General features: G+C 39.3%; 1 protein-coding gene across 3 annotated transcripts in view; it reads left to right on the top strand.

Moving 5' to 3' along the window:
- Positions 1-20351, top strand: part of RBFOX1 (RNA binding fox-1 homolog 1) — a 744520-nt gene that overhangs the window by 525532 nt on the left and 198637 nt on the right. For all 3 annotated transcript variants that reach the window (XM_066576151.1, XM_066576152.1, XM_066576153.1), the window contains exons 4-6: positions 3766-3819; positions 12181-12273; positions 14602-14662. In XM_066576151.1, the coding sequence (XP_066432248.1) occupies positions 3766-3819; positions 12181-12273; positions 14602-14662 (208 nt within the window). The remainder of the gene's footprint in view (positions 1-3765; positions 3820-12180; positions 12274-14601; positions 14663-20351) is intronic.

Here is a 20351-nt window from a genome sequence, read left to right on the forward strand (position 1 = left end):
GGGGCTCTGGGGGGCGCCGTGACGGGCTTCACAGCGGAATATTACGCTGCGGAGCCCGTCACGCTCGTGGGAAGGAGGCCTTAGGCAGCAATCACAGCCTCCAGTCATTAGGGACAGCTTCATGTCAGGACCCCAAGGGCCATCTAGTCTGTCCCTAGATGAAGGTTAGGGAAAATGTTTAACGCACTAGGAAAGAGCTATATATATAACACAGTATTTGGTATTTAGTGAAGAAGCCCCAAACAGAATAAATATCCACGGGCACGAATCTGACAAGAGGCTGCTGCCTCACCAAATACCTTAGCCAGTGCAATAACGCCCATGTAGAGGCAGACCTAGAATAAATAGTCCTCTGTCATGGCTGATTGGTTTGCTAAGGGAAACAGCTCCCTGTTGGCCAATCAGTCCATACATCGCTGGAGATGTTTGAGCAAGGTTGTAAAGAAAGGAACAATATATACTGAACATGCTGAGGGATTTCTAACAGACGACATCCAAGTTGCCTTCTACAGTAGCAGGAAGAAAGCACTCATTGGCACTCAGTGCCGAATGACAAAGCGCATGTGACGAAAGGGCAGACACATGGACCAGGGCCGACATTGTGACATCATCCCGGCTCCACTTTCTAAATATGCCACAACACATAATTGACTTTTCGATATAGTTGAGACAAAAGCTTAGCCATTTATAATTAAACATATGCCTAAGAGACAAGTGAGAATACAAGAACTTTGGAGGTAATCATTGCTTTTGTTGGAATATATGTGTAGATACACATATTATTGTCTCTTATTTCAAAGAAAGAAGAAAATAACCTAATTCATAGTTGGTTAGTTGCTTTTGCACCTACAGTATCCTCAACCTACCTACCTATTTCTGTGAAAAATAATTTGTAATCACTTCCTGCTGAGAATTCAGACCCATTTAGACTAATGATAGCACAATAATTAGTTTGTGGAAAAGGAACACATCTAAACTTACTGCACTGATGACTAAATAATGTCTTTTGGTAATAAGGTCATTTGCCAAGGGATGTAAAAACTACAAGCCATTTTCTTGCAGTCAGAATAACAAAAGCATATTACAGATTTTACAATCAATATTTTTTTATGAAACTGTCAAAATTTACACTGATCATTTTCTTATATGCTTACTGCATAGTGTGTCCATAAATATGTAAGGCAAGTACAAGTGTTTAGTTTTTCAAAAGTGGGAGTAGCTGTAATTTACTTTAGGGATTTTCTAAGCATCTTCATATCAGTTTCTTAATAGAGCACAAGCCTTAAAGGGAACATGTAACTCCCTATAAGCACAATAAATTAAGTTATGGTGATTATAGGATAGGTCCCACTGAGTCTAGGGGTGTAGTTTATATACTTACTGGCTCCCTGTTCCTGTGCTGTCATCCCAAGAAGTTGCCACTTCGTCTATTAGTATGACTCTTCATTCAGTACAAGTGCACAAACTCCCATAGAGAATGGTGGAGCATGTGCACAGGCTGAATGAAAGGAGTCATACTTATAGATGGAATATAGACTTTTCAGGTGACAGTATGGTAATGGAGAGCCTGGTAAGTTTTAAAAAATTACAACCCCCGACTTAGCAGGACCTGTCCTATAAGCACCATAACTTAGTAAAATGTTTGAAAGTTATAAGGTGATTTTTCAAATCTCCCTTCTTATAGCTCATTGCATAGGGCTATATTAGACCTCATAATATACAGTTGTACTGTACAGAGTGCCTATGGCTGAATAGTACAGAGACTGCAGTACAGGACATGGATTTGCCATGTGCATGGAGCCTAAGTGGAATTCATTGCATAGAACAATTACCCCTTGCATTTGAAAAGCTCCATTGAACAGTTCAAATGTTAACTACTTTATTTGTCATTATAATGGCGAGATACAGTAATACTACAATGTTTAAAACTGTGGAATTTTACAATTTGCAGCCTGCCCTTGGGATTTGTGGTTTACACACTACTTTTAAGGGAAAATACTAAAACATACGGAGACCTACAATAACTGCACACAGAGACACATGGGCTGAAAAATAAACTTAAAGGGACCTTCCAGTTTCAGGCCAAATTCTGTCCTTAGATCGGAGGGTATAGGAGGTATATTACCTATACTTGATCTCCTCAGCCGTCCCTCTATTCTGACCTCTCTGTGTCCTGTTTTCTAGTGGCTAAGAGGGCCACCACTATTTTCTAATTACACTTTTGCATTGCTCTGTGATTGACCAATGCTGATCACATGAACATCACTGGCCAATCACAGAGCAGGTAAAGTACATTGGAAGTCCTAACACTACCAATGCACTGTAGATGAGAAGGTAGTCTTAAGATGGTGGTGGCCATCTTGACTGCTCAAAAGTGTGAACAAGAAGCAGTGGAAAGAAAGTACAGGTGAGAGAATCTTTTACTGGTAATAAACCTCCTCCACCCTCCAGTCCTGGGACAGATTTTTGTCCTGAAACTGGAAAGTCACTTTAAATTCCAGACTCTAACTGCAGTTGATGAGATGCTTCTTTTACATGCATGAGACCTTTACTCCATCTTTTTTGTTTTTTTCAATGGTAGCATTTAGGGTGGATTCAGACTAGCGTGTTTATGTTCGCTCAATTGTGCGCACAAAAACGCGCACCTATTAGAACCATTGGTTTCCTATGGTGTGTTCACATGTCCGTGTTTTACAGGCATGCAAACGCGTGTACCTGCAAAACATAGGACATGTGTGCACTATAGGTCCAGCGGGGAGTCCCCTTGTCGCTGAACACTGTGACAGCACTGCCACTGTGTTCAGTGACAAGGGAACTCCCTGCAGGGAGTAAAGAATCCCCTGCCAAAGCTGTCACAGCTGTGACAGTTGTGGCAGAGGATTTCTTCATCTCCGCAGGGAGTAAAGAATCTCCTGCCCCAGCTGTCACAGTTATGGCAGAGGATCACGATGCCGGCACCCCTGAAGTGATTTTCAGGGAAGGCCTTTAAATATAAGCCCTTCACTGAAAAATCATTCCTATCTGGTGTAAAAAATAAATAAATACTATATGATTCATGTTCTTCTATTTCTTCATCTTCTCCTCCTCCCCCGGGAAGGAAGAAGAAGCATGGTGGTTTAGTGGTGAGCACTTTTGTCTTGTATTGCTGGAGTCCTAGGATTAAATATGACTAAATACATCTGCATGGAGTCTTCCAGTTCCATGCAGAGGCTGTTCTTGGTCATATTTGAGCCAGCATTGCAAGGCAATAGTGCTAACCAGCAATAGTGCTAACCACTTAGCTACATCCAATGCAGAACTACCACCATCACCACCATTGTTTCAGAGTTCTTGAGCAGAAACAAACTGCCTGAGGTTTGGGTTCTCACCAAACCAAATTTTTTAGCAAAGTTCAATCCAAATTCATGTTCTACGGGTTTGGTTTACTCATCTCTAATAACGACTAAGGTTTAATATAGGCAATGAGCTATTACAGGACAAGAAGAAGATGGTTCTATTTGGAGCTCAGTTTAGTTTCCATCAAGGTCTATTTCATCAGCTGATTCACAAATTTCCTAATAAACCTTATTAATAATATGCCTTGAATATGCAATAATATCAACACAGTTTATGATGAAATGTGGTTCTCTAGAAGTTTTGTATAGATGGAGTGTTGACCATACAATAATTTCTTCCATTAATAGAAGTAACCTTGTTATAAAATGTTTTGCCTTTTTAATAATTTATTTTGAGTATTATAATCATTGTTTGTTTTTTGTCCTACAGCAATTCGGTAAAATCTTAGATGTTGAAATAATTTTTAATGAACGGGGATCAAAGGTAAGCTATTCTTTTTATTCAATATTTTTAGTGAATGTTGATTCATTATTTGTGAAGTATTTTAAATGCAAAGTAGTTTTTGGGTCCTTAGGTCATCAGTGATAAATTGGTGAGGGGTCTACTCTCGGAACCCCAACTGATCCGGTGTTTCAAGTGACTGAAGTGCTCTTGCAAGGGCTATGTTCCAATCACTGTTTACCAGGAATAGCTCCATATTTTTAGTAGTGGCTGCGTTACAGCTTTACAGCATTAGGGTGGCTTCACAAGAGAGTGTGTGTACATAGGTGCGTACAAAGGTGTGCACCCCTGTACGCCCAAAAACACCTGTCAGTCATTCAGTGAGAGCTGCCTGTGATTGGCTGAGGTGCTCAGCCAATCACAGACAGCTGCTTCTGATTGGCCGAGCACCTAAGCCAATCACAGGCAGCTCTCGCTGAATGAATGACAGGCGAGAGCTGCCTGTGATTGGCTGAGTACCTCAGCCAATCAGAAGCAACTCTTTCAGCAGGCGGAGATTTTAAATCCCCGCCTGCGGAAAGAACTGCATTGGAGAGCCAGGGACAGGGCTGAGAGGACGCGGCTGAGGCCCGGCAGCTGAAGGAAGGTGAGTATGTGGTGTTTATTATTTTTTACACCACTTTTCCTTGTTTTTCAGGGAAGAGCTTATATTTAAAGCCCTTCCCTGAAAAACAATTACAGGATGCCGGCAGCTAGATCCCCTACCGCAGCTGTCATCTGTGACAGCTGTGGTAGGGAATTCTTTATTCCCTGCAGGGATGATGAATTCCTTTGCTGCATCTGTCACAGATGTGGCAAGTGCAGCAGGGAATTCTCTTTCCTTGCGGGGATGAAGGTAACATCTGCCGCATGTGGCAGATGTTTCCTTTACCCACACGGGGACACGCGGCGACGGACAGGTAAGTTTTTTTTTTTTACACTAAAATTCTTATTTTTCAGGTAAGAGCTTATATTTAAAGCTCTTCCCTGAAAAACAATTACTGGGTGCCAGCAGACCATTGTCTTCAATGGAGCCACCGACAGCAGTCCTGGCTCCATTGAAGACAATGCGTGCATTCCCTATGATGCACGCATGTCCTATCTTTGCAGGCACACGCCTGTGAAGTATGGACATGTGCACACATAATTGGGAATGCATTGGTTCTAACAGAAGTGTGTTTTTGTGCGCGTATGCACACACAAAAGCAAGCTTGAGTGAAGCCACCCTTATAGCCTGTTTTATTTATAAATTGCTTACTTGCAATTAATGCACTTCTTCTTTAACCCAAAACCTAAACTTAACTTTTATTCATATTAATAAATAATATTGAATATGAACCTTAAGTGTCAACATAATTATTATTATTGCTTCTGATAGGTAGCTCCTACACAATGTGATAGTAGCTGGGAAGATGTTAAATCAAACTAACATGATTAGATAGCATGGCTGAAGTCCCTGCAGTCACTGAAGTCAGTGTAAACACACATAGTGCAGTTAAAGACCTCATAAACATAAAATTAAATACACACTCATATCTAGCCCCTCCCACCAACATGTTTCACCTACTCAAGGTGAGAGAAGTGATCGGACAGGTTTCAAACGTCATTACAAAACTGAGCTTTTATATGGCTCATGCGAATGCCATAACACCATACTTAGACCCAGACCCTTGAGAATGCTTTGAATAGGCAGTACATATTGCCAAGGCAAAGATATGAATGTTTAATTTTAATTTTGCGAGGCCTCTAACTGCTCGGTTAGTGCTTACAATGACTTAAGTGATAGTGTGGACTAGTCCTGCTGTCTAATCACAATATTTTGACTTGACATCTGCCTTGCTATTCACAGAATATATGGGAGCTATTTTTTAGGAACAGTAATAATCCCTATGTAGAGACTTAAGGCCCATTTACACGTAACGATTATCGCTCAAAATCCGTTCAAACAGCCGAAAATGAGCGATACTCATTAAATATAAATGCGAACATCGTGCACTTTTCGCCTGAACAATGATTTTAAGGTGAACTTAAAATCCATCATTCAGCCGCAGAGAGATAAAATATCTCTTAATAGGCCGCATGCTCTGTTCTCCGCGGGAGTTGGGAGATTACATTGTATTCTGCCGGCAGCCCTACGAGAACAATGCAGCTGTTTACACAGCAGGGCATGTGATTAGTCACAAGCTGGGTTCTGCAAACAGCTTGTGGAGGCCCATTTACATGCAAATGAAGATGATAAAGTGTTAGTGAACATTAGTGTCTTTTAACACTTTATGCAAAAAGATAGTTAAAACTTTTAATCTTTCAATCATTTGAAAGATTGTCTTGGCATGTAAATGGGCTTTTACTTATGCAGGGTGATGGTGATTTTAATCTATATTTATCTGACTTATCATTAGATATTATGTAACGGCATGAATAAAAGTTAGGTCTTTAAGCTGTGAGTTAAAGAGTAATGGCATTAATTGCCAGTAGACAAATTATAAATAATAAGGGTTCTTTTACACAGGACAATTATCGGGCACTTAAGCGCCCGACAGTCATCCCAGCAATTATGACTCCTGTAATTTCAGAGGAGTGATAATCATTCAGTGAATGGTGGAGAGGGCCAGAGATCGCTTCCAGCCACCCGCCTTCAGTCAGAGTAAACAGGCAGTAATTCATAGATGAAAAACACACAGGCTGATCATTGTTTGAGTTTTATGCCGAAAGAGGAACAATAAATGAGCAAATTATTGTTTGTTGTTCAGTCACTGGCAGTGTTTACACTGAAGGAGTATTGTTCGGTTTCACACAATCCAATGATAAACTGAACAATAATTTTTCCATGTAAAATAACCCTTCATACAAGGGCTTACCACCCACAAGAGTCTTTTTTTAAAACTTTTGGTCTTTCCCCAATGAATATTAGGCCCAGTCACTACTAAACTACTGAGCTGTGTAAACAGTGAAGGGAAAGCTTCAATTAGCTGAATGGTGGGATGTTCCAAGAGTTAGACTCTCATGAATCTAAAAGCCTTTTTCTAAGAATCAACAAAGTTAATATCTGTCTACGTATCTATATAGTATCTGTCATCTGTTGAACTAATTGTTAAGTGTCTTTATAACATCTAAACAATCTCATTTAGTTTCCCCTTGATATTGTGCAGTGCTCCCTTACAGAAGAAAGAGAATTGCCTCTCCAATACCACCGATGGGTGTGAGACACTCAAAACAAATTTCAAGGCTCTTTAAAATGACAGACGTTGTTTTTAAGGGTAACCACATGAACACCGCAGTACAATATGGGCCTATATTACAGAAGTGGGGCCCATATTACAGAATTATATAGCATAAATCCATTATGTCATGTGTATGAGGACAATTTTTTTTGTTATCACATAATCAAATACTTAATACATAAGTTTTAGTAAGTGTAGCAAACCATAATTTTTGCACTTGGTATAAAGGTAAAATATATCATGGGCAATGGTCATACACCTTCAACAGCTGTTAAAATGTTCATTCGATCAACAGCTGTTTCCCTCGGCTCCCCCATGAACATGAAAGTTCGGCTTGGCTGAACATTTGTGTGTTTAGAGAATTAAGGTGCAGCCTGACTGCTCTGGTGCCAGACTATTTTGCGAGAAACAAAAAGATTAAAATTCGACACTCCTGATGCTTCTTTCTTTATGCTGAAATCACCTGTTGGAGCAAAGTTGACCCACCCCCATACACATTAAACAGGATCTGTATAGCTAAACTCTATTGTGTATAGGGGGCCTTTAGTTTACCACTCTCAATAACAACACATGCAGTTGAACATTAGGATATCATAATTCATAAATGAGACCTCTTTATATTTTACTCTACCATTTTTATGTATTTCCTGAATATTTGTTTGGTTGAGTAAAAAAAATGCAGTATTTAGTAGATAAGAGGTTATGGACTGTGAGCTTAAAATAGAATTACTGCTTTCTTTATAAAGATAATCAAGGGTTTTACATTTTTTCTCCTTATCCCCTAGTGATAATTACATTTCTCATCACAGAAAATGAGTTCATGTTTGTGGAATAAAAAAAAAACATTTGCTGGAATAGGTATTTTCCTGTTATTGAAGTGAAAGTTGGTAATATAATCTAATATGCTCTCAAGCAATTACCCTGTGTATTGCTCCAATTTACTCTGGTGCAGGGTTTTTCTATCAAGAAAAAGAATCTCTTTACTCCAAGCCTTTGAATACATAATGTGATTTGTATATATTTTTGTTACTGATAAATGTTGTACTCGAGCTATTCTGAGCAAATTATTTTCCCATAGTTGTGTGGAATAGACTCGAGGAAGAGAAACATGCAATGGTCCTTGGGGCTAATAAAATTCAATAATGTATAGACTGTATATTGCGTATCAAAATACTTTTGGTACCTTTATTTAAATAAAGAAGGACAAGAGGACCATTTAGACTGTAATTGTAGTGGCTGCCTCAAAGTCTTTGTACTGCATATAGAGTTTTCGAAAGTTAATAATAAGAATAGAATGCAAGTTGTCCCAACCATGATCCGACAATCACAAAAAATGCTTCAGCCATCAGGACACAGTAAACTTACAAGTCGCAATGTGACCGAATTATTATCATTAGTAGTAGTAAAGTAACATTTATTTATATTGTGCAAACATATTCTGCAGTACTTATCAGCTCACAAGGTATATGAACAGATGCAATCAGACATCATATACATTACTCCTTTACAGATTCACCTGAACATGCAGCAAAATCTAACCTGACTGTGATAATTTTCTTCGACAAGTTATCTTGTCTTAAATCATTGAAAAGCTATTGCCATCTTAACTCAACAAAACCATTGCAAAGCTATTGAAAGGACAAATAAACTGTGGCGCAGAGTCAAGTTCAACTTTGTTAAATCTGTACATGCATGTAAGGCAGCTAAATGCTGTGCTCTTTGACTGGGCAACTTGTGTCATGGACAAAGTCGCAATGCGGCCCTAAGCTAAAGTTGACTGTGCACTGAATTTACATATATCGATTAACAATGGTGTACACAGATGTAGGCCTTCCAGTTGCTTTTTTCAAAAACTAAATAACTCACCAAGTAACATATAATAACTACACTCAGCATGCCATTCAGTCTCCAGTGATAGAATGTGCTATTTTATAATTGTGTATGTTCCTCATTTTTGCTGCTTGCACCTTCCACCCACAGCACATCTATCAAACCTCCAAAACGAGCCCTTATTTAAGTTGGTATGCTGGTGGATATGGTTATACTTTGGAACACTTCAGTAAACATAAGATCCTTATTGGGAAGCATTTTTAGACCCTGAATAGAAATAAAGGAGTAGAGCTAGGATTAGGAATGCCATCAGCTTCAGCGAGAGATTTTTTAAAATTTTTCTGTAACATAATAATATAAAATATATTGTTTTATATATCATATTATACCTCCATAAGGTGCGGTAGATCAACTTCTAATGGCTTCACATCATTAGAAGTAATAACAATAACTTTTTTGTGTGCAGCTATTCTAAGATACATTACTTGTTTCTCTGATCAGAACCACTTATAGACAAAGTATTCGTGGTGTTTCCTCCATTTATTCAACCAACTCCCTGAAAATCATATTAACCCTTTCCAGTCCACTGTCTGACCTCTGAAGACATTATGATTTAAGGCTGTACAGCTCCGATGTTGGAAGACATCCGTCTGGGTTCTCTTACTGAATATTGCCAGCCTCTCTGCTGTCGGAGCCTATCCAATGTGTCACCTCAAGCAGTACTGGCTTTAGCCAGCATGCAGCGCTGTTGTATAACAGCAGAAAAAGAGTAAGCCCCCTAGGAAAACCAGGATACAAATTGGATTGGAAAGGGTTAATACTCGCCATATTATACTTTTGTCCAATGATGACAGTAAAGGAGAAAATAATTTGCAGCGTATGTAAGTCGTTGTGTAGCTACGAAGGTCCAGATATTCAACCACTCACATTTTCTATATCAGATGCTATCAAAAACTTTGACCTCTAATATTTAGTTAATAATATGTGATATAACACACAATTGCCGTATGTACAAAATTGCTAGCATGTTTGCGTTTCCCTTTTTGCCTGTGACTTGTGTCCTAATATTGTTTACTTGTCCTGACTCACTAACGAATACTTGACACAAATTGTTCTCAATGTTTAATTGTCTAAATTAGTTGTGGCTATTATATTTCTTGTTGTTTCCCCACTAAGTGATTGTTCTATCAAAGTCTGTCTACATTTCCACAGTGGTACTAAATGATTATGTCAAGTCTATTTATCTATGTGGTATTTTGGTAACCTTTTAAAATGCTTGTTTAATTTGTTTTCATAATGTATTGATTTAAAACCCCATTTCTATTCTACAAATGAATACATAAGGGAAAATCTAGTTATATAAAATGTTGTGTTTTTTCCTTTGAGTTTTACATGTAGCATTTAGTCTAAATAGTTTGTCAGAAATAACATAACTACACCCCTTACAGGCACCTTCTCAGTTTTGTTGACTAGATAGGACAGGTAGTATACTCATGGAGGAGCCTGAATTGTTTCCCATGATGTTTTGTTTTTCCCAAAGTAATCCCATATTAGACGCAAAAGATGAAAGTAACCAGGAACTGCATAAAACTACATATTTTAGCCTTTGATGCATGATATTAAATAGGAATAGCAATGTGATATCAGAATAGCTACAGTAGTCACAGTGTTACCAACTGCTTCTTTCACACGAGCGCATATCGTCCGGCCATTTTCACAGCTGGCCGATGTACGCTACGTTGTTAGTGAAAAATCTGGTGAACGGGCGCACAAATCAAACGTTTGTGCACCCGTTCATATGGCCTAGTAAGCCCGGTGCAAATGCACCGAGCTCACCAGGCCATCGTCCATTTCCCCTCCCTTCCCATCGCAGGCTCACCTGTCGTTTCTCCCCACTCGTTCTGTGCAATGGGAGGGGGTGGGATGGGGGTGGAGCTAAGTGCCAGTCCGCCCCACCTCCTTCCATTGATGGCTATGAAAAATGGGTGGGGAGAGGGCAGGCACTTAGCTCTACCCATGTCCTGCCCCTTGTCCATAGCCATCAATGGGAGAAGGCTGGCGGACCAGTGCTTAGCTCTGCCTCCACCCCACCCACTCCCATTGCACAGAATGAGCGGGAAGGAACGACAGGTGAGCCTGCATGGCGGGAGAAGAACAGAGGGAGGGAGTTTAGCAGCCATGCTGCTAAACTCCCTCCCACCTGGGGCCACTGCCATGGGTTCCCACAAGAGCCCATGCAGCGGCTGACGTATTCTCAGCCCAAAAGACAGTTCCAGGACTATCTTTTGGGCTCGACGTAAAAACGCCCGGTGCTATATTGGCTTGGCCGGGCGTTTTTACGTCACAGAAATACGCCCACGTGATCTGATGCATTTGAATCCAATGCATCAGATCACAGCGCATAACGGCCAGCTGTAAAAACGGCCGGCCGATATGTGCTTATGTGAAAGAAGCCTTAAGTTGTATACATGAGCCTGACAATATATGAAATTTAGACCACTAGGGTTTATTTATGCAGTACTATGCTTAGCTATATTATACTAATATTATGTTTAGTTTTATACCATGAATTGTGAATTTCTGTGTAACTCTTTTTACTTGTAGTTATGCAACAGTTGTATCTTGTTTGTTTCTTTGACATTCATTATCTATGTGATGTTAATGGCAAAATCTGTTTATCTTGTTACTTTTTAGGTGGAAGTCTTAAAAACTAGTCTAGATGTATAATTCAATTTAAAAGTTGTATTTAAATATTAAGTATATTTAGTTTTATTAAAAAAATTATCGTATTTGTTCATATCTAAAAAGTTTAGGGCCATTTTCCAAGTAGCTTCACAATTTTCCTAGATGAAGTAGGTTCTGGCAATGAATCAGTTTGTGGCTCTTACGCCGAAATACCAGAACCCACTTCAATAATTGAATTTTACCTGTAAAATGGCTGTCACCAGAATTTCAAAGTTGATTTCTATAGAGAAAATAGAATAATGATTATATAATAAGTAATTATTAAATTCTACTACTGGATGATACTATTTTATTTTTTATTAGATATTAAATTATCTACAGTGACATGAAAAGGTACATCCACTCTATTATCTCCTTGTCTGATACTTGATTTGTTGCTGAACGTAAAATAATATTTCACATATTGGGAATAACTATTTTATTATTTACACTCCTTGAAGATGCATGTTACAAATTAGCTTATGATGTTTTAATTGAAAAAAATGAATTAAAAGCAAAAAACAAACAAACTATGAAAACTGAAATATTAATATGCATGTTATTCTTCCCTTCTCCCTCCTGCATGCAGGGATTTGGTTTCGTAACTTTCGAAAATAGTGCTGATGCGGACAGGGCGAGGGAGAAATTACACGGCACGGTGGTAGAGGGCCGTAAAATAGAGGTGCATGTTAAAAATATTTTTATTGTCTCTTTATTCTATTTCTTGACTTTTTTGCTGTTTCACTGTAAATTTGATGATTTTTGTGTCTGCTTTTATTTTCCATTTTTTTAATTTGAAATGTCTTTCAGCCACATATAATTTTATTATTTATTGCTTGTGAAATTTTTCATTGTTCTGTATTTTTTTTTAATATGACTGACTGATGATAACACTTCAGCAAAAAACATTCCTATAGGGATATCAAAACAGGTCTGATTGATTTAAGTTAATTTAGTTTTATGGCCAAAAAATGTCTGCAAAGGTTTCCATTGTGACAACAGACATTTACGACAGACAGGGAAACATTAAATGCACATACAGTAAAGGGGCTCATTCACATGGGCGCTGTCAGACCACAGTGTAGCCGCCTGCGCAGGTCATGGCTGCACTGCTCTAAAGATCACGTGCACGGTTTAATTCAAGTTGCTTGAAATAGCCCGTTCACACAATCCATGGGTTACTTGCGTGCTTTCCAGCTCCCACAGGAGCCTATGGAAAGCACGTAGCAAAGATAGAACAGGCCCCATCTTTGGCACACCACGGAGCTAGGTGCAGGCATAGCACTCACATGTCCTATCTTGCAAACATGCAAGTGCTTTGCATGGCTGTACTTCCTGCACTTGAACACTTCTATAGGAAACAATTGTTTCTTATAGAAGCGCTTTCTGTGTGCTCCTAACCAGGATGCCCACAGCGCCTGTGTAAAAGAGCCCTATTAGTAACTTTATTTTTTCCCTCCAGTATATAGTTAATTCTGAAATACATTGTCAAAGAATTCATCTCTAAGGGCTCAGTCAGACAAGCGTTTTTCCTCTGCATCTATAGATGCGGAAAAAAAAACACAGAACGCATGTATACAAAAACGCATGACCTAAGCTATACACGCGTTTTTTATTTGCACTTCTTGTGCAGTTACACGATGATAAAATGCGGACGTAAAAGTGCGGTGCCATCGCTATCCCCTGCTGCGGCTGTGACAGCTACAGCAGGGAATTCCTTGGTTGTGATTGGCTGGAGTGCTCAGCCAATCAGACCCAGAGCTTTCAGGAGGAAGAGATTTTTAAATCTCCAGCCAGGAGAAAGTGCTTCAGAACAGTGCCGGGGTACCAGGAAGAAGACGTGCCGGAGCTGCACAGTGGCAGAGAGGTGATGTATATGTTTTTCAAATTTTTTCCAGTAGGTAGGGATGATTTTCAGGGAAGGGCTTAATTTTTAAACCCTTCCCCGAAAATCACTGTGAGGATTGCCTGCATTCCATTGCTCTCCATAGCGCCGGCTCCATTGAAAGCCATGGGTGAACATCGCGATCCTCTGCCACAGCTGTGACAGCTGTGGCAGGGGATTCTTTCATCCCCGCTGCAGTCCCCTCATCACTGAACACTGTGACAGTGCTGTCACAGTGTTCAGTGATGAGGGAACTCACTGTAAAAGTATTTAGCACCTATAAAAAACGGACATGTGAACAAATCATAGAAAACCAACGGTTCTAGTAGATGCACATTTTTTGCTCAAATAGGCACGCGCCAAAAAAAAAAACGCTTGTCTGACTTCGACCTTACAAAGTATTCCATATTTCTATTCTCTCACTTGATCTCATATTGAAAAAGAAAATTCATTTGATAATTCAGTTAACTACAGAGAGAAGAATTATTAATGTGAGAGCCAGTTTTTTTTTTTACATTGAAAAACTAAAAGTTCCATCTTTGACTAGCTTTAATATTACATCTTTTATAATTTCTGCAATTTTTTTGTTAGGAATGATTTTGACAAGTTTATGCCATATTGTGACACTGATATTTTTGCTTCAAATGGTGAACGTTTGATGGGATTCTAAGCTATCTTTTTTTCCTGTATTTTTATTTTACACCTAGATTTCTTTGTTAGTTTTGACAGTTTCAGTTCATCCTTATTATCTCATCCACTTTTTTCACTGCATGCTGCTTCATATAACATTCTTCTTTGATTATTTTAAATATTTATCATTTCAGTGTTCTCATACAATATGAGCATGCTCTTGAATTCTAAATTATGCAAAACCTTTTAATTTCCTTTTAATGTCTCTTTATTAAATTTTAATTGATATGCTGTTGCTTTATTGAAATGATTTGTATTTTTATAATGATTAAATGTAATTAGAAGTAATTTCATTTTTTTCCTACACCTATGTGTATTTTTTTTTCAATTTCATACAATTATAATACATTAACATTTATTTAAAAATATATATGCATGAAAATATCAGGCCTGCACCAGCAAAGCAAACGCTAATTCACTTTTGTATATGCTCAGGTTAATAACGCCACAGCACGTGTTATGACAAATAAGAAGACGTTGAATCCTTACACAAATGGTAAGTTTTTATTTGATTTGCTCGAGATATACATTATTTATTGATAAGAATTAGAGATAAGCGAGCACGCTTGGTTAAGGCAGTTACTCGAGCAAGCATCGGTCTTCTCGAGTAACTACATACTCGCCCGAGCAGATTCGGGGGGCGGCGGAGGGGAGAGGGGGGGGGAGAGTGAGAGAGATCTTTTTTCTCCTCCCTGCTACCCCCGCCGCTCCCCCAAATCTGCTCGGGCGAGTATGCAGTTACTCGAGAAAAGCGATGCTTGCTCGAGTAACTGCCTTAACCGAGCGTGCTCGCTCATCTCTAATAAGAATACAAAAATATACTTTTTATTTTCTAGCTTTTGTAGCTAAAAGAAACTGTTAGCCTCATATATTAAAACTGTTATTTTATGACATTAAGAAATGTCAGTTTTATCGAAAGATTTTAGTTTTCTTTATAATTTTCACAGTTCAAATGCTAAAACAACAAAAAAAAGTGATCTTATTAATTGCTATGGGCAACATAAATGCTTCATCAGAACAGTTTTATGCACAAAAGCCAAACTGTTGCAGGGTAAAAAGAATCTCTTCTCCAATCACAGCTGCCAGGTGCCCCCACATTAATGTCATATGCTGCCATGTTGAAATGCATTGCCTTAACCCTTTCCAATCCAATTAGTATCCTGGTTGTCCTTGGGGGCTTACTCTTTTTCTGCCGTTATACAACAGCGCTATATGCTGGCTAAAGCCAGTACTGCATGAGTTGACACGTTGGATAGGCTCCGACAGCAGAGAGGCTGGCCATATACAGTAAGAGAACCCCGACGGACGTCTTCCAACATCGAAGCTGTATAGCTTTAAATCATAATGTCTTCAGAGGTCATACAGTGGATTGGAAAGGGTTAATATTGCATGATATAGTCAGAAATTGTAATTGAAATCTCCAATATTTCTCTAAATTGATGGCATTTCCTTTACTGGTTGTAATTGGTAACCCATCATAGTATTCACAATAGGAACAGCAAAATAATGGAAAATATCAAGTTAAATGTAGAACAATGGTTGGAAAATTTCATTACTAAAACAGCATAAGCATTTAAGCAGTAGAAAAGAGCAGTGATTTCTCTAATGACCCGCCATTTGCAATGGCAAATGTCAAAGAATAATTGACATTTAATGCATGAAGACAAATATAGCCATTAACACCCACAACAAAAAACTTACCTCCATAAATGACAACATCAGGCTCAGTGGTGGTTCTTTTACTAGAACAGTGACATTAGCTTTTCTCACACATGATTAACCCACACATTTATGAGCCAGCACATATCTTTGTGACAAGATAAAGTAAATTTTAATTGGTGTTATTTTCATCATGATGAATTAAGTCTTTCCTACATTGACTCTGAAAAAAGTTGGCTAATACAGCCATCAGAAAATGGAGTAGGAAGAAAATGAGATATGAAGGTATTTCTCAGCTGTGTGCATCGACCTGGAGCTGAGAAACAAAATTCATGGACAAATTGAAGACCCGTTAGTGAAACCTGAAATGTGATATAGATTCTTAAGACGTCTTGACAGAATTGTCGGAAGGATGTGAGAATCATTAAAATCACTTATCTCTGTGGCAGAATTCAATCACATTGTTATAAAGTTATTAATTATAAAAATTCACAAAAACATACAATGACTTGATTGAAATGTTGGCACAGCTCAAAGTTCTTATTATGGTGACAAGAATAGTGTCTTAATCTTTTACCATCAATGCTGCGGAAAAATATCATAAAGTAATATTACATATAAAAATTGTAAAGTGTATATTTTACATGAACATTTCTTCAACTTTTACAAAACGTTTTAAAAAAAATACATTGCTTACCTTAAAGGGTTTGCCTAGGCTATTTCACTTGGCTATTCATTGACTTTGAATAGAGCAGTAGTGCATATGTTCAACTGCTGCTCCATTCAAATTTGGGTCACAGGACCCTTGTCCTTAGAGTTCTTTCTGACGAGCGTGTGCTTATACAGGTGCGCACAAAACCATGTATCTATTAGAACCATTAGTTCCCTATGCTGTGTTCATATGTCCGTGTTTTATAGGTGTGCAAACACATGTTCCTGCAAAATACAGGACATGCGTGCATCATAGGTCTGTGGTGCATGTCAATATTGCCCAGTGGGGAGTCTCCTTGTCACTGAACACTGTGACAGCTCTGACACACTGTTCGGTGACAAGGAGACTTCCCGCGGGGAGTAAAGAATCCCCTGCCACAGCTGTCACAGCAATGGGCTGCCGGCAAACCATGCAGGGATTTTCGGGGAAGGGCTTTAAATATAAGCCCTTCCCTGAAAATCATCCATAGAATGTGTTAAAAATAAAAAAAATATATATAGTCACCTCTCTGCAGCTGCCGGGGCTCAGGCACATCCAGCCGCGTCTTCTCCCTGCACTGCTCTGTATCTCTTTCAGCAGGCGGGAATTTAAAATCCCCGCCTGCTGAAAGGGCTGTATCTGGTTGGCTGAGCGGTCAGCCAATCAGATGCAGTGCTCAGCCATTCATTGAATGACTGCTGAGTGCTGCCTGTGATTGGTCACAGGACTCAGCCAATCATATGCAGAGCTTGGCCATTCATTGAATTCAATTTTTAAAATATTTTTAAAATATGTGCCCTTCCGTTAATATAAGCCCTTTAAATATAAGCCCTTATATTTAAAGCCCTTCCCCGAAAATCCCTGCAAGGCTTGCCAGCAGCCCATTGCTTTCAATGGGACTGCAGAAGCACCCTTCCCATTGAAAGCAATGGGTGAACATCACGATCCTCTGCCACAGCTGTGACAGCTGTGGCAGGGGATTCTTTATTCCCCACGGGGAGTCTCCTTGTCACTGAATACTGTCACAGTGCTATCACAGTGTTCAGTGACAAGGGGACTCCCAGCGGGGAATATTTACATGGCAGCGGCAGAGAGGTGAATATATATATATATTTTACACAAACCAGAGATGATTTTCAGGGAAGGGTTTATATTTCAAGCCCTTCCCTGAAAATCACTGCAGGGGTTGCCGCCTTCTGTGTTCAATGAGGCCGCCGGCAGCAGCCGTGGCCCCTTTGAAAGCAAAGCTGCATGGACCAGCATTCATGAGTGTTTCTGCACATACGTGGGTGCGCGGGTTTGTGCACACCTATGTATGCACATGCACACTCATGTGAATGCACCCTTAGAATGTGAGGGTCCCAGCAATTAAACCCCCAATGATCAGACACTTATCATCTATCCTTCATATAGTTGATAAGTGTTGATTCTGAGACAGCGCCTCCTTCAATCACCAGTCAGATATTTTAAAAAGGGTTGTAGAGGAGAGTGTTCTTACAAGTACGCTTCCATAACTTTGGCTCAATGTGTGCAGCAAAGCCATGTGCCGGGGGCCTTTGTATTGGCTTAAACCCTCCTGCTATATGGTGGACATTTACATCCTGTGGGGTCGGGGTATGTATTAAGGGAGATCGTGTGGTGACCTCCCTTCATACAGCATGGGTGACGGCTGTTTATTACAACCAACCCCAACCAGCAACAGCTCCACTCAGTTGCTTGGCTGTATGGAGCTATTAACCTTTAAATGCCATTGTCAATTTTGACAGCGGCATTTAAAGCTCCCAAACAATGTTCGGGGATCCCGTGCGGCCCCCTGCAAGGAGATTGTGCAGGTGTCATGGCAGCTGGGGACCTTCTGAAAGGCCCCAGGGCTGTTTTGGCAGAATGCCTATTAAGCCATCCCAATGCGGTGGCTTGATTGATTGCCGGCCCAATTGCAGTATGATGTAATGCCATGCCATTATATCATACTACAGTAGCGATCAAATCATCGCACATTGTTGTAATAAAAGTAAAAAAAAAATCTTTTGCCATATCTACAATAAAATAATCTAAATAAAACAAAAATACATATTTGGTATCACTGCATCCGTAAAAGTCTGATCTATCACAGTAATGCATTATGTACTCCACACGATGAACGTTGTCCAAAAAAAACTAAGAATGCCAGAAATGCGCTTTTTTGGTCACCCTGTCTCCAAGAAAAAATAAATAAAAATTAAACGCAGAAGATGGCGTCCGAAAAGAATTTTGAAAAATTTAATGTCCTTGAAAAAATTAAAAGTAGTATTGCAAAAAAAAAACTATGTAAGTTTGGTATCGTATAAATCATATTGACCAATAGAATAAAGTTATCATTTCATTTTTGTTGCAGTTTGTGCGCCGTAGAAACAAGACGCACCGAAATTTGGTGGAAGCTCATTTATTTTTCATTTTTCTTCACTTAGAATTTTTTTTAAGTTTTTCAGTACATTACGTGGTACATTAAATAGTACCATTGAAAAATACAACTCGTCCTACAAAAAACAAGCCCTGTGCGCTCCTGCACACTTACGTTTTTCTTGCACATTTTTCTCACGCAATATCGCTGTGTTTTTTTTAAGCGATTGTCAATGTGACTTTCTAACGTTAAAAACACATCACAAGTTTGTGCTTTGCAATTTTTGTGCGATGCGTTTTTAACATCAGAAAGTCACATTGACAATCGCTTACAAAAAATGCAGCGATATCGCGTGAAAGAACGCGCAAGAAAAACGCGAGTGTGCAGGTGCCCTTATACAGCGATGTCTATGGATAAATAAAGGAGTTACGATTTTTTAAAAAGGGTGAGGAAAAAACTAAAATGAAAATACAAAAAAAGGTCCGTGTCGTTAAGGGGTTAATGAGTCCTTGCAGTTATCTATAGGGCCTCAGTCATATGAGCATTTTTTCCAGGCATGAATAGGCACATGAAAAGAGTGCTTCTAAAAGAACCAATGGGTTCCTATAGAAGCATTCACATGAACTATTTTTAGGCGCGCAAAATATTCACACCTGTCAAAGATAGGACATGCAACTGCAACTCGCATCTAAGTTCCGTGGTGCGCGCAAAGATAATACCTGTCCTATCTTTGAAGTGTGCTTTCCTTAGACTCCTATGAGAGCTGCATGCACCACGCACCTCCGATCTTGTGAACACGCTACATCAAGTAGTTGGAATTCACCTTATTCGCGTGATCTTTTCCACAAGTGAGGGGGGATTTTTTTTTCCGTGCCTATTCATGTATGGAAAAAAAGGCTTGTTTGAGCAAGGCCTAAAGAAGTGGTAGGCACTCTATTGTGCAATTTGGTGCATCCGTATGACAACATTCTTCCCTAGAAGCAGAACCTCTAGTGAATAACACCTCCATAGTATGGTATGCACTGTAATATCAGGCAATTGTTTCCTCATGGATTTTGTGAGATAGCATGCCTGCATGCTTCCATATGAAATCAGAGAAACGCAGGGTACAGTATGCCCCATCAATTTCTAGGGATGCCATACTGCAAATCCATACAACAAAGATCCGTTACACAGCCATGAGCTCTAGCACTAGATTCAATGAATACATGCATGTAGGGTCATCTCTTTAGGGTCATTTTATTCACAGTTGAGACATGTTTATTTCCAGTTACACTTTGCATATGTAAGCTGATATACCATATATACTCGAGTATAAGTCTAGTTTTTCATGACATGTTTTAATGCTAAAAAAGCCCCCCTCAACTTATACTCGAGTGAGGTAAAAACAAAAAAACCCCTGCAATACTCACTTCCCAGCCTGCGTCTGTTTCCCCGGCGTGATGGTCTCCCCGG

Source organism: Eleutherodactylus coqui, chromosome 8, assembly GCF_035609145.1.
Source record: "Eleutherodactylus coqui strain aEleCoq1 chromosome 8, aEleCoq1.hap1, whole genome shotgun sequence".
In the NCBI taxonomy this organism is placed as follows: Eukaryota; Metazoa; Chordata; class Amphibia; order Anura; family Eleutherodactylidae; genus Eleutherodactylus; species Eleutherodactylus coqui.